This window comes from Thunnus maccoyii, chromosome 9 (genome assembly GCF_910596095.1).
Source record: "Thunnus maccoyii chromosome 9, fThuMac1.1, whole genome shotgun sequence".
Lineage (NCBI taxonomy): Eukaryota > Metazoa > Chordata > Actinopteri > Scombriformes > Scombridae > Thunnus > Thunnus maccoyii.
This window is the reverse complement of record NC_056541.1, coordinates 9,537,883-9,561,068: the sequence shown is the minus strand read 5'-3', so window position 1 is coordinate 9,561,068 and position 23,186 is coordinate 9,537,883. Positions and strand designations below refer to the sequence as shown.

The 23,186-nt window shown below is 39.6% G+C and overlaps 2 protein-coding genes across 3 annotated transcripts; both read right to left on the bottom strand.

Annotated features, from left to right (window-relative positions):
- Positions 1-1,656: 1,656 nt before the first annotated feature.
- Positions 1,657-14,135, bottom strand: LOC121903528 (UDP-glucuronosyltransferase 2A2-like). Of its 2 annotated transcripts, XM_042420648.1 has the most exons (7): positions 12,821-14,135; positions 6,160-6,786; positions 5,841-5,989; positions 5,630-5,761; positions 4,509-4,596; positions 2,886-3,105; positions 1,657-2,052 (listed from the first exon to the last, which is right to left on the bottom strand). In XM_042420648.1, the coding sequence occupies exons 1-7, from the start codon at positions 13,542-13,544 to the stop codon at positions 1,767-1,769; spliced, it is 2,226 nt and encodes a 741-aa protein (XP_042276582.1). In that variant the 5' UTR covers positions 13,545-14,135; the 3' UTR covers positions 1,657-1,766. The 2 variants fall into 2 exon arrangements, with proteins under 2 accessions (XP_042276582.1, XP_042276583.1); XM_042420649.1 differs by lacking the exons at positions 1,657-2,052; positions 2,886-3,105; positions 4,509-4,596; ... (1 more) ...; positions 5,841-5,989; positions 6,160-6,786 and adding exons at positions 8,190-8,726; positions 9,563-9,782; positions 11,184-11,271; positions 12,291-12,422; positions 12,502-12,650.
- Positions 14,136-17,416: 3,281 nt separating this feature from the next.
- tal2 (T-cell acute lymphocytic leukemia 2) lies at positions 17,417-20,410 on the bottom strand. Its single transcript, XM_042420647.1, has 2 exons — positions 19,996-20,410; positions 17,417-19,585 (listed from the first exon to the last, which is right to left on the bottom strand). Exon 2 carries the CDS (start codon positions 19,565-19,567, stop codon positions 19,229-19,231), a length of 339 nt encoding a protein of 112 aa, XP_042276581.1. The 5' UTR covers positions 19,568-19,585; positions 19,996-20,410; the 3' UTR covers positions 17,417-19,228.
- Between the last annotated feature and the right edge of the window lie 2,776 nt (positions 20,411-23,186).

Genomic DNA, 23,186 nt, shown 5'->3' with positions numbered 1-23,186 from the left:
TCCCCTGTCGATCAGCGCCTCCAGCACTGGCTTCATGTTAATCCAGTGGCTGCCTTCAGTGTACCACACCAAAATGTTCCCTCCATTTGTGCACCGTGTCACAAAAAGTACCAGCAGGACACAGAAGGAGAGACGCTGCCCCAGCCTCATGGTAGCTGTGTGTAAGGGAAAGTCTGCTGTGGTCTGATCCTTTTCAAAAGGCGTTCCCAGAAAAACAATTATTAACTAAACAAAGCTGAACTCTGGCATGTCTGTATGTGCTGTATGATATATTAGATAACGGACTTACCCCAAGCAAGTGATTAGATGTAAAAGGTAATGGCTGTAAAGTTAACATGCAGGATAAAAAAAGAATAATGTCCAACCTGTACTAGAAATCCACAAAGAAAATCCCTTGATGTTAAAACTAAGACTTCAAAACACAGGATTGTAGTCAGTGGCTGCGGAGAGACGCAGTAAAATAACTCAAATGGATAATGGGCTTTTACACACTTGCGTAATCTAAGGAAGTTGTAACTACATGTGAGTGCCTGTGTAAGAATTTCCCTACACACCACTGAGGAGTGTCAGTGAACACACACACATCTGTGGACTGTGAGAGTGCAAATGTAAGTTTATTATACTTCCAGGATTGTTTGTGTGTTGAGATAGTCTGTCAGGATTCAGATTGCAAAAAAGTTTACAAAAGTGGAAGAATCCTTCAGTTGTTATTAACCACTGTAGCAGCATGGCAAAAGGGTATGGAAGATTTAAAATGCCTACATTAAAACAAATCGATCGATAAAGTACACATTACAACACACTGTTATTTATGCGTGTGTATGTATGTATATATGTATATGTGTGTATGTATATATATATATATATATATAATTTCATGTTTACTGTGTCATCATTAAATGAACAACATGTTAAAAGGGCAATTATTTAACTTCTTGTTTTGAACAGCTGAATGACTTTTCTATGCCACATTAAAATCAAATCACTGAACGCAGAAAACAAAGTGACAAGGTATATTGCATTTCAGTGTTGTCCAGCAGAGAGCACCATAGCACACTTTGGAAAATTTATGTCACAAATAAAAAGCAATTCATTCAGCTGTTAAAGACAAAAAGCCAAATAATTATCCTTTTAATATATGCATACATGAAAAATGATTAATTAATAATTACTTTATTTTATGGTTTGTTTTATTCTTAATTAGGCATTTAAAATCTTACATACATACAAGGGATCCCCTTGATAAGTTTACATCAACCAATAAACGTCCAGCTTTTAATGATATGTAGACATCAGGTGCAATTATGCAAATAGTGAGTGAGCACCTGCATGCGATTGCACTAATTACTGACAATACATCAAGGAGGAAACAAGAGAAATGTTCACTTATATAAGGAAAGCAAATACATGGTATTTGTCTGTGTAGAGTTTAACTGTGTTTGCTTTAACTTCAAGCTGAAGTAGAAGCTGACTGACCCTGAGTTAACGGTGACAAGTAAAACAAAAAGAGTACAACAAAATCTTTGCTCTTCTAGCATACATATAACAAGTGCAAATGAAACTGGAGTTTTAAGAGAATATACTGTAGATTCTTTTAAAAGATTTAAAAGAATCTACAGTAATCTACAGTTTTGTCATTTTTTGTGGTGACAAATAGTGAGACAAAGATGTCCCAGGTCATATTCAAATCTAGGACATCAGGTTACATGATGTGCTTTGGACCAACAGTTTTTTTATTGACATTGATAAGATATGAAATCAGTCCGTTACTCAGCCTTTCTCTTTGTCTTTCCCTTTCTGCCACAGCATCTCCGGAAGCAAAACTTGCAGGTCTTGATGAAGAGGAATATGAGGAGCAGAACAATGGCGAGGAGGAATGCCAGGACATCCAGGCTGTGGTACTGGTACCAGGTGAGCTCGTGTGCCTGGACTCTCAAGTGCTTGGCACCTTTGTTTCTCATGGTGAACTCGACCCAGAATACCGCCTCGTCCAGAGGACTCATCGGCCTGTCATGGTGGATGCTGGACAGCCGCATGGCATTTTCCTTGTACCTATGAATATTTATTTATTTACCAAGAATGGGGATAAAAAGGAAAAAAGGTTGACTTTGTTAGGCTCATATATTTAAATCTCTAAGAGGAAAGCTGCTATGTGAGGAGAAAAGTTCCTCAAGTGGTTTTCTTATTTCTTTGTGACCTTGAAACTCCGGTGGTAATCAAAGTCTGATATACTGTATTAGCCTCTGGCTCCTTTATAGCATGTCATAATTCTTACCTCTTTATTACTAATGTGAACTCTCTAAAAAGGCAAAATTACACAGAAGATAATCTCTCAATGCCTAAACAGATTTAAATGGTAGGTTCACAATTTTTAACATGTTTTTTCTTGCTGTAATCATTCCTCCTGTTCATATTGGCTATTGAGGATACCTTCATAGTGTGCTTTCAAAGGTTGAAGCTGATATGAGGCATCTGCCGCCCATATTAGTCAAATCAAGTCAATATCTTCCAAAGTTAATGTCTTTTTAGTACTTAAGTCCCTTTTGTTGTTATTATCCACTGCATCTGAACAGAAAAACACTGTCTGTTGAGATGATGAGAAGATATCAACTTTTTTTGACTAACTCAGACATTTTAAGCCACTTATATACACTTCAGATAAACTTTTAAATACATTTTTGTTTGAAACAAGGACTGTGGATTTTGTCACCCATCGCTTCCATTGAAAGCGCATTATGAAGCGATCTAATGGTCATTATGAACAGGAGGAATGATTATAGCGAGCAAAAACTCTTTTAATGTTCATATGGGCTCCTGACTGTTGTTTTAAGACAGACTTGAAAAATTGTGAACCTGTCCTTTTATTTGCTGGTAAGACAACTTACGATTTATCGTTGATGACAGTGTTGATTGCATCTCTAAGATCTTCACTCTTCATAAAGTTCAGGTCCATAGTAATTGCAGCGCCTTTAGCCTTCATATGCACCAGGTTGTCTGGCTGGTCAGCGAACAAGGGGATTCCCACCATAGGAACACCATGGTAGATGGCCTCATAAATCCCATTTGTGCCACCATGAGTGATGAACGCTCTGGTCTTTGGGTGACCTGATCAAAAAACATGAAACAATATTTCACTCTGGTTGGCTGCACCAGAGATGTGCTCCTGAATACATCTCGAACTTGGACCTAAAAAGTGGGACATTTTTCAAAATAACCTTCAAATAATCTTCAGAAAAGACTCCTAGAGAAGAGGTAACAGCATTAATCAGCAAGAACAGGAGAGGAAATATCATCTTTGGATATATTTTTTTAAATCAACACAACTAGCTAGCTGTCAACTGCTACCTGCCACTGTTACCAACCTTCCAAAGGAGAAACTGCACTGAGGAAGCTAACAGGAGTTATTTTGTGATGATAAGAAGAGAAACTAAGGGGCCCTCGTTGGTGGTATTCTCTCTCTTTCTCCATGAACTGGTATGATGGCGGCGTGACTGATGTTTGCGGCAGCCTCTTCTTGTTCCAATTATGCAGTGTCTTTGTCCATGTCTGCATCTACATCTGTATCATCGTGTGGAGTGCAAGAGAAATATATCTATGATTGTCAGTTTATTTTGGACAATTGTAACAAAGACTTTTGCTACGAGAAATACTGGCTGGGAGCTAAATCAGCTGAGTGGCATGGTACGCTATGCCCAATGGGCCCAAAGGAGACCACAGCCTTGCCTGGAGCTGCACCAGAGAGGAAACATCAAAAGCAGTGCGACAGGACACGGAAGCTGGGCAGGCATGGAGGAGTGCAAGCTAGGCTAACTATTAACCCATACAAACCAGCAGTTCCAGCAGTCATGCTGCCTCATGTTCTCTGGACAGCAAAAAGGATTATTTCACGCCCCCATCAGTGCTGGTCACTCGTTGACATGCAAGAGCTGTCTTCATCCAACTGAGACATGTACATTCTTTATCCTTTCTATTGTTGTTGCACTGCTGTGGGCTTGGAGGAATAGCATTTCGTTTTTTTTGTGTATGCAAATACACAAGAAAATGGCAATAAACTAAATCTTGAATCTTATCTTGAAATATACATGACTTTTGTGAATCAAGAGAGGCTGTCATAGTGCACCTTATCAGTTGTGTACGATATCGCGCCTAAAAATAAGTGTTGGCAGAGGCCTGTGACTGAAAGCTTGCCAGATCAGATCCCAGACTGTGTTGGGAAAAACTGGACAGAAAACAATAGTAAACACTAGCCACTCACTCAGAAACTTCTGCTGAAGTCAGTCTGCTTGCTTAGTTAACTTTCCCTTGATAAATAACGGTTCAAAAAAATACATTTAATGAATTCATAGTGATCAAAATTCCCCTGCTAGTGAGTCTCTTGGGGATTTTGTACTGTCAGACAAAGTAATCTAAAAGATCCTGTGTGATGGATACCCTCTTTCAGTTAAAAGCAAGTCTGAGGGATCACTGTTAAAGGCCTGTTTGGTAGCTTTTGCAAAAGCTTTACTTACCCAGCAGGTCATTCTGAGGGATCCAGTCATATACTCTGGTGTTGGCACCCAAAGTCTCTGGTTTTTCTCCACCATATCTCCACAGCACCTATAAACAATTATACAAGACTTTCAGACCAAGTCATTGCATATGTTATCTATTCCTCCCTGTGAGGGCAGTTGTATGCAGCAGCTCAACAACCACATCAACAAATACACACTCAGTGGATAGAAAAGAAAGAAAAATGTTCATCATGAAGATAAAAAGTCTATAAATGTTATGATATAATATGACTGTATAGCTGTAAATTTAATAATAAATGCTAAAAAAGTAAGAATTTTATTTTTATATTAAAACTTAAGTACTTTTACATTGAAAAAAGATCTATCTTTAGTGCTTTTGGTTTTAGGTAAAAATATTAAATCTAACCAATAATCATTACTTATTTTTGAAAACCCCAACTCTACCCATCCCATCAAATCTAAATGGGTGTCATTTCTTTTTTACATGTTCTATTACGTCCTGTTCCAGTAACTTGATTTAACCAAATGAAATGCTATTTTTATGAGTTAAAAAAATTCAAAAAGTTTGTTTGCATGTTGTTGTCAATTAACTGCAAGTCTTTGGTGCCATTGTGGTATGAAAATATATTTTAGGCTTGAAACTTGCATTAGATGGGTAATCCGTCACAGTGAACAATTCGTTTCAAGTAAACAGTCAAAAAGTATTGAATCTACAAACTATGTTGTTGGAAAATCAAATGAGTTTGTATAGCTAACAGTCCTTTCTTGCTATTGCATTGCCATATAAAGGCAGTGTGACACAAAACCCCCCAAATGTTTACTATGATGGATTGCCTGTTTTGAGCAAGTTTTAAATCTTTTTAAGTTGATTTTCATGTTGTACCAAAATAAACTTGAGATCCATGGCAGCCTAAAGATAGAAAATCTTAAAACTCATTGTGTGCTGTGAGAATTGGCAAAAAAGTACGAGCAATCTGCTGATAATTAGCTAAAATGTACCAAATCACTTGTTTGAGCTATTCACAATCTCTGCAACAGAATATGCTCATAGCCATAAAACTGTGTTTTCGGGGTCATTCAAGTTAATTCCAGTTGGCACTTAAAGATCTTCCTCTGACCTTTTGTGGGAGCTGAGCAAGGGCCGAGGCGATCATGTTTCCCTTCTCAGAGGTGATGTTCTTGATCATGGACCCCAAAGTGAAGACCACAATACCATCATCTCCAGAACTCTGCACAAACTCTTCCATATCCTGTAAGAAGAGAAGTATCATCCCAGTGCAAACAAAATATAAAAAATTATAAGGCCTATAACAGGGGAGTTAGTGCTACCTCTGGTAAGGGTTTAGCTGGTCTGCAGTGGATCCCACCAACAAATTTAAAGTTAGGGAGGAAAGGACGAGGAAATTCAAAATCCCAGTAGGTTCGAATCAACCAGATATCTGCTCTACCCATCATCTCACAGGCGTTTGTGGGCGTCCCTGTCACAATGCAAAAGCAAAGTATTACCAATACTGTAGATGAGACTGCTGATTTTCAAATTTGATTTACTTTAAACATCAAATTGTTTCCAAAAGTGTTTGATATAAAAGAATAGCAGTTAATAGAAATATAGATCATCATCAACGGTCCATGTAGCTTAGTTACTCACCCTTGACCTCTGTGTAATATTTATCTACTTCTTGCCAAATAACTTTAGTCATCAGTATGTCTTGTAAGGCGTAGAAGAGAAAGTTCCACACTCTCTCAGCGAAGTCCATCTTGTCGGTCAGTTTGCTCATAGCGCCAGGGACAAATGAAGGTGGAGCAGGTAGCTGACCGCACTGCCTCTCCCAGTTATTGGCGAGGGAGAAACGCAGGGAGAAGACCAGGGGGATCCCCAAAATCTCTGCTACCAAGTCACTCCCTTGGTAGATTGGGTCGGCCAGGAGAAGGTCGTAGTTTCCCTCCTTCAGCTTCTTCATGATGACGTCTGATTTCAGCACGCCATCCAGATACTGCAAAGAATACTGCACGTCGACTTTCATCAGCTCCATGAATCTGAGGTAAATCTGCAAGTAGCTCATATAATCCATCTCATACATGGAGAAATTAAGGTACTCTTTAAGGAACTCCTCCATGGCCTCCATTGAGACTGAGACGTTAAAGGGTTCATAGCGGAAGCGGGAAGGCTCACTGGTGTTCATGTATATAGACGTGCTTGGGACCAGAACGGTCACCTGGTGTCCCCTGTCGATCAGCGTCTCCAGCACTGGCTTCATGTTAATCCAGTGGCTGCCTTCAGTGTACCACACCAAAATGTTCCCTCCATTTGTGCACCGTGTCACAAAAAGTACCAGCAGGACACAGAAGGAGAGACGCTGCCCCAGCTTCATGGCAGCTGCTGTGTGTAAGGGGAAAGTCTGGTGTGGTCTGATCCTTTTCAAAAGGCGTTCCCAGAAAAACAATTATTAACTAAACAAAGCTGAACTCTGGCATGTCACTCCTCTTTGTGCTTTATGATATATTAGATAACAGACTTACCCCAAGCAGGTGATTAGATGTAAAAGGTAATGGCTGTAAAGTTAACATGCAGGATAAAAAAGGAATAATGTCCAACCTGTACTAGAAATCCACAAACAGAAAATCCCTTGATGTTAAAACAGATTTCAAAACACAGGATTGCAGACGGTGGCTGGGGAGAGACGGAGTAAAATTACTCAAACGGATAATGGGCTTGTACACACTTGCGTAATCTAAGGAAGTTTTGACTACATGTGAGTGCCTGTGTAAGAATTTCCCTACACACCACTGAGGAGTGTCAGTGAACACACACACACACACACATCTGTGGACTGTGAGAGTGCAAATGTAAGTTTATTATACTTCCAGGATTGTTTGTGTGTTGAGATAGTCTGTCAGGATTCAGATTGCAAAAAAGTTTACAAAAGTGGAAGAATCCTTCAGTTGTTATTAACCACTGTAGCAGCATGGCTCAAGGGTATGGAAGATTTAAAATGCCTAACTTAAAACAAATCGATCAATAAAGTACACATTACAATACACTGTTATATGTAATTTCCTGTGTACTGTGTCATCATTAAAAGAGGAACATGTTAAAAGGGTAATAATTGAGCTTTTTGTTTTGAACATCTGAATGACTTTTCCATGCTACATTAAAATCAAATCACCAAACACAGAAAGCAAAGTGACAAATATATGTATATTGCATGTCCAGCAGAGAGCATCATAGCACACTTTGGAAAATTTATGTCACAAATAAAAAGCAATTCATTCAGCTGTTAAAGACAAAAAGCCAAATAATTATCCTTTTAATATATGCATACATGAAAAATGATTAATTAATAATTACTTTATTTTATGGTTTGTTTTATTCTTAATTAGCCATTTAAAATCTTACATACATACAAGGGATCCCCTTGATAAGTTTACATCAACCAATGAACGTCCAGCTTTTAATGACATGTAGACATCAGGTGCAATTATGCAAATAGTGAGTGAGCACCTGCATGTGATTGCACTAATTACTGACAATACATCAAGGAGGAAACAAGAGAAATGTTCACTTATATAAGGAAAGCAAATACATGGTATTTGTCTGTGTAGAGTTTAACTGTGTTTGCTTTACTTTCAAGCTTAAGTAGAAGCTGACAGACCTTGAGTTAATGGTGACAAAACAAGTAAAACAAAAAGAGTACAACAAAATCTTTGCTCTTCTAGCAAACAGATAACAAGTGCAAATGAAACTGGAGTTTCAAGAGAATATACTGTAGATTCTTTTAAAAGAATATCTTGTTTTGTCATTTTTTGTGGTGACAAATAGTGAGACAAAGATGTCCCAGGTCATATTCAAATCTAGGACATCAGGTTACATGATGTGCTTTGGACCAACAGTTTTTTTATTGACATTGATAAGGTATGAAATCAGTCCGTTACTCAGCCTTTCTCTTTGTCTTTCCCTTTCTGCCACAGCATCTCCGGAAGCAAAACTTGCAGGTCTTGATGAAGAGGAATATGAGTAGCAGAACGATGGCGAGGAGGAATGCCAGGACATCCAGGCTGTGGTACTGGTACCAGGTGAGCTCGTGTGCCTGGACTCTCAAGTGCTTGGCACCTTTGTTTCTCATGGTGAACTCGACCCAGAATACCGCCTCGTCCAGAGGACTCATCGGCCTGTCATGGTGGATGCTGGACAGCCGCATGGCATTTTCCTTGTACCTATGAATATTTATTTATTTACCAAGAATGGGGATAGAAAGGAAAAAAGGTTGAATTTGTTAGGCTTATATATTTAAATCTCTAAGAGGAAAGCTGCTATGTGAGGAGAAAAGTTCATCAAGTGGTTTTCTAAACTCTTTGGGACCTTGAAACTCCGGTGGTAATCAAAGTCTGATATACTGTATTAGCCTCTGGCTCCTTTATAGCATGTCATAATTCTTACCTCTTTATTACTAATGTGAACTCTCTAAAAAGGCAAAATTGCAAAGAGGATCATCTCTCAATGCCTAAACAGACTTAAAGGATAGGTTCACAATTTTTAACATGTTTTTTCTTGCTGTAATCATTCCTCCTGTTCATATTGGCTATTGAAGATACCTTCATAGTGTGCTTTCAAAGGTTGAAGCTGATATGAGGCATCTGCCGCCCATATTAGTCAAATCAAGTCAATATCTTTCAAAGTAAATGTCTTTTTAGTACTTAAGTCCCTTTTGTTGTTATTATCCACTGCATCTGAACAGAAAAACACTGTCCGCCGAGATGATAAGACGATATCAACTTCATTTGACTAACTCAGACATTTGAAGCCACTTATATACGCTTCAGATAAACTTTTAAATACATTTTTGTTTGAAACAAGGACTGTGGATTTTGTCCCCCATCGCTTCCATTGAAAGTGCATTATGAAGCGATCTTCTAATGGTCATTATGAACAGGAGGAATGATTATAGTGAGCAAAAACTCTTTTAATGTTCATATGGGCACCTTACTGTTGTTTTAAGACAGAGTTGAAAGATTGTGAACCTATCATTTTATTTGTTGGTAAGACAACTTACGATTTCTCATTGATGACAGTGTTGATTGCATTTCTAAGATCTTCACTCTTCATAAAGTTCAGGTCCACAGTAACTGCAGCGCCTTTAGCCTTCATATGCACCAGGTTGTCTGGCTGGTCAGCGAACAAGGGGATTCCCACCATAGGAACACTGTGGTAGATGGCCTCATAAATCCCATTTGTGCCACCATGAGTGATGAACGCTCTGGTCTTTGGGTGACCTGATCAAAAAACATGAAACAATATTTCACTCTGGTTGGCTGCATCAGAGATGTGCTCCTGAATACATCTCAAACTTTGACCTAAAAAGTGGGACATTTTGCAAAATAATCTTCAAATAATCTTCAGAAAAGACTCCTAGAGAAAGGTAACAGCATTAATCAGCAAGAACAGGAGAGGAAATATCATCTTTGGATATATTTTTTTAAATCAGCACAACTAGCTAGCTGTCAACTGCTACCTGCCACTGTTACCAACCTTCCAAAGGAGAAACTGCACTGAGGAAGCTAACAGGAGTTATTTTGTGATGATAAGAAGAGAAACTAAGGGGCCCTCGTTGGTGGTATTTTCTCTCTTTCTCCATGAACTGGTGTGATGGTGGCACAACTGACTTTTTGGCAGCCTCTTCTAGTTCCAATTATGCAGTGTCTTTGTCCATGTCTGCGTCTACATCTGTGTCATCGTGTGGAGTGCAAGAGAAATATATCTATGATTGTCAGGTTATTTTGGACAATTGTAACAAAGACTTTTGCTACGAGAAATACTGGCTGGGAGCTAAATCAGCTGAGTGGCATGGTACGCTATGCCCAATGGGCCCAAAGGAGACCACAGCCTTGCCTGGAGCTGCGCCAGAGAGGAAACATCACAAGCAGTGCGACAGGACACAGAAGCTGGGCAGGCATGGAGGAGTGCAAGCTAGGCTAACTGTTAACCCATACAAACCAGCAGTTCCAACAGTCATGCTGCCTCATGTTCTCTGGACAGCAAAAAGGATTATTTCACGCCCCCATCAGTGCTGGTCACTTGTTGACATGCAAGAGCTGTCTTCATCCAACTGAGACATGTACTTTCTTTATCCTTTCTATTGTTTTTGCACTGCTGTGGGCTTGGAGGAATAGCATTTCGTTTTTTTTGTGTATGCAAATACACAAGAAAACGGCAATAAACTAAATCTTGAATCTTATCTTGAAATATACATGACTTTTGTGAATCAAGAGAGGCTGTCATAGTGCACCTTATCAGTTGTGTACGATATCACGCCTAAAAATAAGTGTTGGCAGAGGCTTGTGACTGAAAGCTTGCCAGATCAGATCCCAGACTGTGTTGGGAAAAACTGGACAGAAAACAATAGTAAACACTAGCCACTCACTCAGAAACTTCTGCTGAAGTCAGTCTGCTTGCTTAATTAACTTTCCCTGGATAAATAACGGTTCAAAAAAATGCATTTAATGAATTCATAGTGATCAAAATTTCCCTGCTAGTGAGTCTCTTGGGGATTTTGTACTGTCAGACAAAGTAATCTAAAAGATCCTATGTGATGGATATCTTCTTTCAGTTAAAAGCAAGTCTGAAGGATCACTGTTAAAGGCCTGTTTGGTAGCTTTTGCAAAAGCTTTACTTACCCAGCAGGTCATTCTGAGGGATCCAGTTGTATAGTCTGGTGTTGGCACCCAAAGTCTCTGGTTTTTCTCCACCGTATCTCCACAGCACCTATAAACAATTATACAAGACTTTCAGACCAAGTCATTGCATATGTTATCTATTCCTCCCTGTGAGGGCAGTTGTATGCAGCAGCTCAACAACCACATCAACAAATACACACTCAGTGGATAGAAAAGAAAGAAAAATGTTCATCATGAAGATAAAAAGTCTATAAATGTTATGATATAATTTGACTGTATAGCTGTAAATTTAATAATAAATGCTAAAAAAGTAAGAATTTTATTTTTATATTAAAACTTAAAAAAAGGTCTATCTTTAGTGCTTTTGGTTTTAGGTAAAAATATTAAATCTAACCAATAATCATTACTTATTTTTGAAAACCCCAACTCTACTCATCCCATCAAATCTAAATGGGTATCATTTCTTTTTTACATGTTCTATTACGTCCTGTTCCAGTAACTTGATTTAACCAAACAAAATGCTATTTTTATGAGTTAGAAAAACTCAAAAAGTTTGTTTGCATGTTGTTGTCAATTAACTGCAAGTCTTTGGTGCCATTGTGGTATGAAAATATATTTTAGGCTTGAAACTTGCATTAGATGGGTAATCCGTCACAGTGAACAATTCATGTCAAGTAAACAGTCAAAAAGTATTGAATCTACAAACTATGTTGTTGGAAAATCAAATGAGTTTGTATAGCTAACAGTCCTTTCTTGCTATTGCATTGCCATATAAAGGCAGTGTGACACAAAACCACCCAAATGTTTACTATGATGGATTGTCTGTTTTGAGCAAGTTTCAAGTCTTCTACAAATTGATTTTCATGTTGTACCAAAATAAACTTGAGATCCATGGCAGCCTAAAGATAGAAAATCTTAAAACTCATTGTGTGCTGTGAGAATTGGCAAAAAAGTACGAGCAATCTGCTGATAATTAGCTAAAATGTACAAACTCACTTGTTTGAGCTATTCACAAGCTCTGCAACAGAATATGCTCATAGCCATAAAACTGCGTTTTCAGGGTCATTCAAGTTAATTCCAGTTGGCACTTAAAGAGCATACTCTGACCTTCTGTGGGAGCTGAGCAAGGGCCGAGGCGATCATGTTTCCCTTCTCAGAGGTGATGTTCTTGATCATGGACCCCAAAGTGAAGACCACAATACCATCATCTCCAGAACTCTGCACAAACTCTTCCATATCCTGTTAGAAGAGAAGTATCATCCCAGTGCAAACAAAATATAAAAAATTATAAGGCCTATAACAGGGGAGTTAGTGCTACCTCTGGTAAGGGTTTAGCCGGTCTGCAGTGGATCCCACCAACAAATTTGAAGTTAGGGAGGAAAGGACGAGGAAATTCAAAATCCCAGTAGGTTCGAATCAACCAGATATCTGCTCTACCCATCATCTCGCAGGCGTTTGTGGGCGTCCCTGTCACAATGCAAAAGCAAAGTATTACCAGTACTGTAGATGAGACTGCTGATTTTCAAATTTGATTTACTTTAAACATCAAATTGTTTCCAAAAGTGTTTGATATAAAAGAATAACAGTTAATAGAAATATAGATCATCATCAACGGTCCATGTAGCTTAGTTACTCACCCTTGACCTCTGTGTAATATTTATCTACTTCTTGCCAAAAAACTTTAGTCATCAGTATGTCTTGTAAGGCGTAGAAGAGAAAGTTCCACACTCTCTCGGCAAAGTCCATCTTGTCGGTCAGTTTGCTCATAGCGCCAGGGATAAATGAAGGTGGAGCAGGTAGCTGACCGCACTGCCTCTCCCAGTTATTGGCGAGGGAGAAACGCATGGAGAAGACCAGGGGGATCCCCAAAATCTCTGCTACCAAGTCACTCCCTTGGTAGATTGGGTCGGCCAGGAGAAGGTCGCAGTTTCCCTCCTTCAGCTTCTTCATGATGACGTCTGATTTCAGCACGCCATCCAGATACTGCAAAGAATACTGCACGTAGACTTTCATCAGCTCCATGGATCTGAGGTAAATCTGCAAGTAGCTCATATAATCCATCTCATACATGGAGAAATTATGGTACTCTTTAAGGAACTCCTCCATGGCCTCCATTGAGACTGAGACGTTAAAGGGTTCATAGCGGAAGCGGGAAGGCTCACTGGTGTTCATGTACATAGACGTGCTTGGCACCAGGACGGTCACCTGGTGTCCCCTGTCGATCAGCGTCTCCAGCACTGGCTTCATGTTAATCCAGTGGCTGCCTTCAGTGTACCACACCAAAATGTTCCCTCCATTTGTGCACCGTGTCACAAAAAGTACCAGCAGGACACAGAAGGAGAGAAGCTGCCCCAGCTTCATGGCAGCTGCTGTGTGTAAGGGGAAAGTCTGCTGTGGTCTGATCCTTTTTAAAAGGTGTTCCCAGAAAAATAATTATTAACCAAATAAAGCTGACCTCTGGCAATCTAAGGAAGTTTTGACTACATGTGAGTGCCTGTGTAAGAATTTCCCTACATACCACTGAGGAGTGTTAATGAACACACACAAACACATCTGTGGACTGTGAGAGTGCAAATGTAAGTTTATTATACTTTTAGGATTGTTTGTGTGTTGAGATAGTCTGTCAGGATTCAGATTGCAAAAAGTTTACAGAAGTGGAAGAATCCTGTTGTTTTAACCACTGTAGCAGCATGGCTCAAGGGTATGGAAGATTTAAAATGTCTACATTAAAACAAATCAATCAATAAAGTACACATTACAATACACTGTTATATGTAATTTCCTGTTTATTGTGTCATCATTAAATGGAAAAACATGTTAAAAAGGTAATTATTTAGCTTTTTGTTTTTAACAACTGAACAACTTCTCCATGCCACCTTAAAATCAAGTCACCGATTGCAGAAAACAAAGTGCAAATTCAAAAAAAGCAATTCATTCAGTTGTTAAAGACAAAAAGGCAAATAATTATCCTCTTAACATATGCATACATTAAAAATGATTAATAATTACTTTATTTTATTGTTTGTTTTGTTCTTATATATGCATTTAAAATCTTACATACATACCAGGGATGACAGTGTTGGTCTGTTTGCCACTTTTGTCCAGAATGAAATATCTCAACTGTTGAATGGACTTCATAGATGTATAAAGAAAACAGGATAAGGTGCTGCTGCTCAGCCTTGCTGCCAATTTTTGCCCAGTAGCCACTCACAGTTTTGCAGCATAGACAGCCATTTTAAAAGAGACGTCTATAAGACTGTTGACAGGACTTCTCCAACTGCAAATAAGGTAAACTATGACTCCTTGTATTATGAATTTTTAACCCATTAAGGTTTTTTATTTGTAAAACTTTCGTTGAGCCTAGAAAAGCGATTTTTAAAATCTGTGACATCATCCTAATGTCAAGTCTACGGGAGCGGGAATTCACAGGCGGGGCCAACGGGGGAAAGGCTACTGCACATATTCAGTGGGCCGCACAATGCAGACGCAAACCTGGAAGTTTGTGCGCCAGCTGAGCAATTCTTATTTGATTGATTAGGCACTATCTTTGAGTCCAGTATGCAGTTCCTATAATACATCCATGATGGATTGCTATGAAATTCTTTACACACATTCATAGTTCCCAGAGGATGAATCCTTCTGATCCCCTGACTTTTCCTTTAGCACCACCACATGGAGGTTCTCATTTGTGATTATACGTGAAATGTCTTGACACGTATTGGATTTATTGTCATGAAATTTGGTTCAAAGATTCATGAGGATGTTCATCCATTATTTTGTCCAAAACTTTGGTTTATTACCAACCTGCAAAACTGAAGACATTCCCATCAGCCTAGGCTGGACTTTATGTTTAGTGCTAATTTGCACACTAACACATTTAACAAAAATGGTGAACATTAGCCTGCTGATGTTAGCATTTAGCTCAAAGCCAAAGCACTGCCTCACAGAGCCGTCAGCATTTTCTCTTGTTGTGTTGTTTTAAAGATGTATCTACCAGTCGAATGAGGCAGCTGATTTCAGAAACCAACTGGGGCCAGAGGGGTCAGCTCGATGTGAATATTCGGGAGGCGGGGGTTGTCGACCATGCCTTTTAGGAACCAGTGGCGTTGAGGCTGTGTTGTTTTCTGGGAAATGTCACCTCAAACTGTGAGGGCGTCTTAAATCTTACTCTGGGTACTTTGTCCCCCTCATTAACATTGTAGATTCCTTTTGACGCTGGATTCAGGAGCGTCTGGAAAAACAATAAGCATTTGAATATTGGACTCAATGCCCTGTTGAGGGAGTCAGTGGCCATTCATAGTGTGTAAGTGTGTGCTGTGTTCCTCAGACCTCCCCTGGTGGGGCAGAGAAGCTGTGAGCAAACAAATGATAGGTGTAATAGGTTTTTGCATACAGAATTGCAGAATCATAACTGTATATTGCTCTTGTATTTAATTTTCTCGGGAGTTCAACCATCTAATCCTGTCTCACTACATTCCTGGTGCTTCCTCTCCTTCCTTCCTTCTTCCTTGCTCTGTCTTCCCACCACAGGGTAAGGGTTACAGCGTATTGCTTTTTGAAGTAGATATTTGCATAATCAGATTAGGATGTGTGATTGTCAGTGGGCTCCCCCATCAGAGGGTGCTCCAGAGGAGAGAGGGTGCTGTCCAGCCCAACAATGGAGGACTCCCCTCCTCTCTCACCCTCTAACCAGCCTGCACCTGCATCCCACCCACCCTGGCTGCAGGTCGGCTGCGGCGGCAGTCAACGTTTGGGCTTGCAGCCGTGCAGGGTGATAGAGAGCGAGAGGAAAGGCGAGGGAGGAGGGGGTTCGAGTGCATGACGGGAGTGGGAGGGCAGGGGTTGAGCTGAGATATTTAAACATGCAGAGTGTGAATTGGCTTTAAGGGGATAAAGAGCTCAGGGCCTATCGGTTGGCACCCAACTCCAGAAATTCTTTTTCATGGGCGCCTCAGCCGGGAGAGCGAGGGGCTGCCTGCACTGATCTGGCCCATTGTGATAACGGATTCAGACAGTGTGCTAGACACTGATAAGGAAATGTGCTCTCAATAGACGATTACCCACATACTTGGGAGAGAATAGTCAATCAGGCAAATATACTTGGTTGAGGGAATGAGACGTGTACAGATTTGTTATTATTTTCAATACAGGGTTTCATAATCCTGCTAGAAAGTTGAGGTCAGAGCAATGCTTGCGCTGTGATTGGGTGAATGCTGTAAATAAGGTGTATCAGCAAAATGCATTTTATAGCCTGACAGCATGTGTGCAAAAGCTGTCACACGCCATCCTATCCGGTTTCAAATGATGACTCGATAATGAATGACGCATTTAACATGCAAAGAAGTATCCTTTTTGCTGCACTGCCTCTCATATTATCAGGCAGTTCAGCTATTAATAACCACAGCAATTTTAGTTCAGTATTATTTCAGTTCACCATAAAATTGCTCAATTCACTGTGAAATTGCACAAGAGGTAAATACCTCCCAAAAACAAGCTGTGGGAGCTGCTGTACAGTTGTTATCATCCTCCCACTACAATATGATTTGTTTAGTATTTTTGCAGGATTACAAAGAGTCACCTGTCAGTTCCCACAGCCCGTCAGTCAGTCAGTGTGTCCAGCTGCCCTCTGCTCCGTTTACACACCATTAGCCAGAGTTTAATAGCCGGGGTGAAAGCGCTCCGAAACCAACTCAGTGTTTACTCTTCAGCTCAGTTAGTTGCAGCCTTTTGCCTGAGAAATGGGGCACATTTTCCACAGCCACAATAGGCGATTAGGCATGTAAATGGCTGACCTCGGCGTTAAACGGCCCGATGACATCACTGCAAATGTGGAGTCGGGTGCAAACAAAACGGCTGATATTGAAACTTGAGCGATAAATCAGTTAGTTGACCAACAGAAAATGTATGGTTTGCTTGTTGCAGCTTCTTTAGTTTTTTTTAAAATTTGTTTTTATATGGTTATAAACTGAATATCTTTGTGTTTTGGACTGCTGACCCAAAAAAAAACAAGTAATGTGAAGATTTGCCTTGGACTTTAGGAAATATAATGTTTGTTTTTTTTAATATCTTCTGGCATTTTATAAACTACACAACTAATTGATTAATTGAAAAAATAATGAAAATGAAAACAATCATTATTTGCAGCTCTAATTGGAACTAAAGTTGATTTTCATCTGTTATTTATTAACAGTTAGATGGCATTTCTCATAAATGCTTTTATTTAATTGCACAGTAACATTTTTTACAGCACAAAGTATTATTTTAGTCAAATTTATTCCATTTCTAGTTTACATTTTGGCATTCCTGCTGCCTCTCTTCCCATAAATATTAGGTGTTCAAGTATCTCCTGCTCTTATACTTGTCACAGTCACGACTTCAGTTTTATACCGTGTGCAGCAACAAAGTGACATTTTTAAACATGCCAGGATTTCTTTTTCTCCATCTGCATGTTTGGTCAACTGGACGGTGTTTGACTCCAGGATGACCTCAGGGTCACAAGTTAAGCTGTCACTTTCAGCGCTCCTCTCTCAGGCCTCTGGTCAGTGGACAGAGTGCAGAGGTCAGCTTTGTGTCCACATGGTCATCACAGGACTTTGTGGACAAAAGTCTCTGGGCTTCTTGAGTACAAACAAAGAGTGTCCGCACTGAGGCAGCAGCTCTGCTCTTAACTTCAGATCTGATGTGTTTTACACAGCGTGAAATAATGTCATGTCCCAAATCCATACTATGCACTAATTGTATACAGTATACTTATTGTTTTGTGTACTGTTTTGCGGTTAAAAGTCAACATACTAAAGTAAACAACATACTAACAAATAGACAGCAAAATATGCACTGTAAAATCTAGCTTCTCCTTTTCCTTTGTGCAGTGATTGTTGGACATTCGCGTCCATCAGCAGACTTACAATCAGGTGTTTTAGTTTGCGTACTGACTGTGTGAATGCACCACATTTTCAAAACCTGTTAGTGAGTAGTGTGAGATTGGTACACAGTTTAAGAGTCTATTCAGAAATTGTGGCTCAAACATTTTAAGTGTGTAATGCTTATAAAATGACGTTGTTCATTAAACATATTCAGAAAGTGTTTTATTAACAAATCATTTATTAAATAAATAGTTCAAATAAATAACATACTGTGTATTCACAAGCAAACAAAAATAACTTACAAAAGAGGTATCAGAAGATAATTAGCACACTCTTCACAGTAGACAATCAATTCATAATCTTTGGCTATATGACATGCGTATTGTACAAAAAAAAAAAGTCAGATGAAAGCACATTTAAATGAGAAGATATCGTGTCGTGAAGCACATCATTATCGAAAGAGGATTGTCAGTTTTGCCAAACTTCCTCAGCCCAATCCTAGTCAGGAGAAACGAATAATCAATCAATACTCATCATTGTAAAAGAAAAGCTTTCGCAGAACTGATTCTTCTCAATTCACATAACCTTGATAATTGAAAAGAAAGGTCAGATTTAGTCTTCTCGGGGGGGAAAAAATAGCATGTCGATTTTTAAAATTAAAAAAAAAAAAAAAAAGTGCCCTTGGCTATTTTGAGGCGGAGAATTGGCTGAGCCATTATCTATTCAAATGCCTCGCTGAATCTATTGCTTGAAATGAGAAATTCTTTAATCCCTCCATTTTCCTCATTGGCAAAACACCCTCTTACTGCAAAACTAAATTAGTTCCAGGCGGGCCGGCAACAAGGAATATTAATATGAAGACATGAAGGGAATATTGTACATCCAGGTTTTACACATCCATGCAGAATGCAAATTAATTTTCCAAATAATATTTCAACACTGATCAGCATTCCGGCTTCGCCTCGATTTCTGCCACGTGTGGAATCCACAAACATCACACAATATTGCATCTTCTGCACTGAAACACGGGTCAGAACCACCTGACTCAGGAGGTGCTGACATGCAGAGACAGAAAAAAAAAAAAAAAAAAGAGTCTTGAGGAAGGACGGGATCAGTTTTTAGACCCAGAGAAACAGTCAGAAAGTCCACTCAAGATGTTTTTCACGTTCAGGGTCTCCGGTTCTACCAGGCCTCCGTGCTGTCGCAGCTGGATCCGGGTGACAGAGCCTCGGTGTCGCTAGTCATGGCCCACGGGTGCGGAGGGGAATGCAGTTGCTCCATGTTTCCTCTGAGGAAGGTGAGAAGAGCGGTGGGGGAGTGGCTGGCCGGCTGACCGCTCTGGCTCTCCAGCAGCTGCACCAGGAAGTTGATGTAGCGCATGGCCAGACGCAGGATCTCGTTCTTGCTCAGCTTCTTCTCCGGAGGATGGGTGGGGATGAGCTTGCGGAGCTCAGCGAAGGCCGTGTTAACGTTGTGCTGGCGCCAGCGCTCCCTCGTGTTGGTGAATACCTTCCTGGTCATGGTGCTTTAGGTGACTGACTGGAAGGAGAAAGTTGAGTTAATGTCTGTCAGAGAGGCACAAAAATGAGAGCTATCGATACAAATTATTAGTGGAATCCAACAAGAACATTTAGTTTTTATTTTGTTTTCTGCTTCTTCTTTCTGTACTACCCTCATATTTTTTCCTCTTGTTTTAAAAAAAATTGTTTTCTTGCCTCACTCAAGGCCTTCACTCTAAATATAAATTAATTTTCAACAGACCTGCTGGTTAAATAAATACTCTAAATAATTTAATCTCCCACTTATTTGCATCACCCTGCAAGCAAAGAGTACACTGTGACTCCATTGCTGATAAATTATTTACTTGATCAAAGTGGAAACAGATGCCCTCAAGGATGGAAAAAAAAAGAAAAGAAAATCCTTCACTACATCCTTCAGAAGATTCTCACCTGCGTCGGTGTGTTTATAGGAACGTGCAGAAATTTCAGGTGCTCAGGGAGTTACGAATGTGCTGCCAGGTCATCAGCGTCCACAGCTGCAGGAGTCCAGTGTGAACGTCCACTCAGTTGTGTCCTCTCATGCTCGCTGAGAGATCCTTGAGAGCAAGAGGGAAGGAGAGACAGAGAGAGAGAGAGAAAGAGAGGGAGAGAGACAGAGAGGAAGGGATGGGGTACAGAGAGAGAGATAGAGAGAGAGAGAGTAGGGGGGAAGACTGCTGCATGCTCGCATCCCACCACATTTTATAGCAGGGTGAACCCTATTGTGTGACGTGTGCTGTCGTGGAGCCTCTCCGCTCTGTGTCATTGTGTGAGGTTGGTGTTAACTGAGGAGTGATTGTTAACACACACACACACACACACACACACACACACACACACCCCTCCTCCTCTCTATCGTAAGAGGTAGCTCGGTGGTTATATTGTCCCAAAATCATCACTTGAAATGATTTTTTATGTGTTTCTGTGCAACATTTGAGGGGATTCAGTTTTTTTTTTGTCTGCTCTCAGTACTCAACAGCCTTTTAAGTGACTATTTGTGCTGCTTTTATGATTCATTGCTCATTTAATCCTTGAAGGTTAGCATTAAAGGTGACAAATAAATTCCCATTGAAGTGAAACTGAGACGTTCATCTCTCTGATCCTTCTCTTACTGCTGTGGACACTTGTTCCTTTCTGTTTCTCTGACATTAGGCATGGACAACCCACCGTCCCCTCCGCTGTGGAAAAGAGCTTGATATCACTGGCTGCTCTGCTATTGAATTCAGCCTGATTGGGCCACAAAAGGTAAAAATACCATATCCAGATTGACAGTCGAACAATATGGGTTTTGTTATGACTATGGTAATCTTGTTGAGCCATTCCAAGGGGCCACACATAAATTACAGCGTCCTGACTCACCTCTCTCCAACCACTCCTCACCACTCCCCCCCCCCCCCCCCCCCCCCCCGCCTCCCACTTTCAACCTCCGCTCGGTTAAAAAAAAAAAAAAAAAAGTCTAGTTTAACCAATTGTCACTGTTCTTTTTTACACCCTTCAAGTGTTGTTTCAAAGACGCAGCCTTCCATAAAAGTCTCTGTGTGGAGTAGGAATTTACATAATCCGATTAGGGGTTGGGATTAGCCCCGGGCCTGGAGAACAGGCCCGATGGGGGCCGTTTTTCTGAATCGGCCATTCATGGGCCGCTCTGCACGTCCAAGAGGCTGCACCTGCAGGCCGGGCACCGCGACTCTCTGGCTCCATCCAGCCTCCACACGCTGACTGCAGGGTGTTTCGGCCAGCGTGTTGACCTTCATCACACCTGCAAGGCCACGTGAAGATTATACCTGACTTGTAATTTATCTGTGAGGCCGCTTCTGCTATTAACTACATTCAATTAAGTGTAAGAACTTTATGAGGGTCTGTTTGGCAGTCTCATCAGGTCTACTCGGTCTAAAAGCGCTTGAATGACAGATGACACTACAGTCATTTTCATAACGTTTACCATCTATAGTTTACCTTGTATAGTCTATACAGTAGATATAGATTTATAGACAAATAACTATCAGCTAATATCTGGTTTGGCAGATTTATCTCTATCAGTCCCCTCCAGACAAGTTTTAAGATTTATATAAAATACTCTACTTTGAGTAATAATTTGTGTCTGATATGGTTTTTCCACAAAAAAAGTTCATTTATCTTATTAAAATCCTTAAAATTACATCTCCTCCTTCTCCCCCATTAAAAATTCCACTATCTGTAAATATGCAAATATATTTCAATTCAGAAGTTTAACTACTTTACAGTGAAGTAGGAAACGTCTTCTGTAAAGTCCTTTGTCAGTGTTTGTCTAATGGAGGCTTCAAACTCGTGTAAGTTGAGTGTTGGACCAGTACTGGCTCCAAATTATTTGTGATGTCATAAATACCGCTTGTAGGCCTGTCCCTTAAAACTGGACTTTCAATGAGCTCAGAGAAACTTTCCACTTTCAGCAGACGAATGTGAAAACAAACAGAGAGAAGCTCAAACATTCAACTGTACTGAGCAAGAAGAAAAACATATTTTTGAGTGGAGGAGGACTTTAAAGCAGAAAGATTCTACATAATTGTTAATAAAATTAGCTCTGAATGTCTGGACTCTTCCCTACTTCGACATAACAGAAACTGTCCCTTACGATGCATCACTGACCAAGTCTAACTGTCATGTTTACAAGCAAACTAACACAGAGAAGCAAAAGTGTGAATGGATTTTATTTCTCTTCACTTCCTCTGTTACTTTTTCATAATAAACATGATTCAGTTTTCCATTAATGATCTCCTTAAAGTTGCTCTCTTGCACGCAGGCCACACTGTCATTACTTGTAAATCAATTAACGTATAATTAACCTGCAGATTCAATAAAACTCGGCCTGATATTAAATCCATTAATAATATGAATGTTAATTTGAGAGAATGAACAAAACAAAAACAAGAAATTGGTATTTTATAATATATATTTGCAGATATGTTCATTATTCAATTCCAATTAATCGTTTTGTGTCTGGATCAGATATACAAATTACTTTTTGGGGGCATTTTATGTCTTTATTGTAGCGACAGAGACGACAGGAAACAAGTGGCGAGACAGAGTGAAGGGGAACGACATGCAACAAAAGCCCGCCGGAGTAATCGAACCACTTGACTTTGCTGTTATGAGACGTGTGTCTTAACCAGTGAGCTTAATAATAATCATCATAACAATAATCATAATAATATTAAAAGTCAGTCTCTACCTTGTATTTATGGGGATAAACTATTATTTAGATATTTTATTTTGGATATTTAGTTACTGCTTATTGGTCCAATGTAGGGTTTCAACTAACGATTATTTTTATTATTGATTCAAATAAATAAAAAATAAAAATAATCATAAAATATTTTTATGATTAATCGTTTGGTCAATAACATCAGAAAATAGTAAAAAAAAAAGTCTTATTTTGTCCAAACGTCCGACCAACAGTCCAAAATCCCAAAAACCAAGAAAAGTAACAAATTCTCACATTTGAGAGCTTTGAACCAGCGAATGTTTGGCATTTTTGCTTGAAAATATACTTAAACAATTATCACAATAGTTGTCTATTAGTTTTCTGTTGATAGACTAATAGATTAATAGACTAACTGTTGCAG

Excerpts from the sequence above, each read along its gene's own strand:
- LOC121903528 (XM_042420648.1), bottom strand. The coding sequence starts at position 13,544 with ATGAAGCTGGGGCAGCTTCTCTCCTTCTGTGTCCTGCTGGTACTTTTT. Across the intron at positions 5,990-6,159 it reads ATATTACACAGAGGTCAAGG|GGACGCCCACAAACGCCTGT; the intron begins GTGAGTAACTAA and ends GCATTGTGACAG. Across the intron at positions 4,597-5,629 it reads TTGCTCAGCTCCCACAAAAG|GTGCTGTGGAGATATGGTGG; the intron begins GTCAGAGGAAGA and ends AATTGTTTATAG.
- tal2 (XM_042420647.1), bottom strand. The coding sequence starts at position 19,567 with ATGACCAGGAAGGTATTCACCAACACGAGGGAGCGCTGGCGCCAGCAC.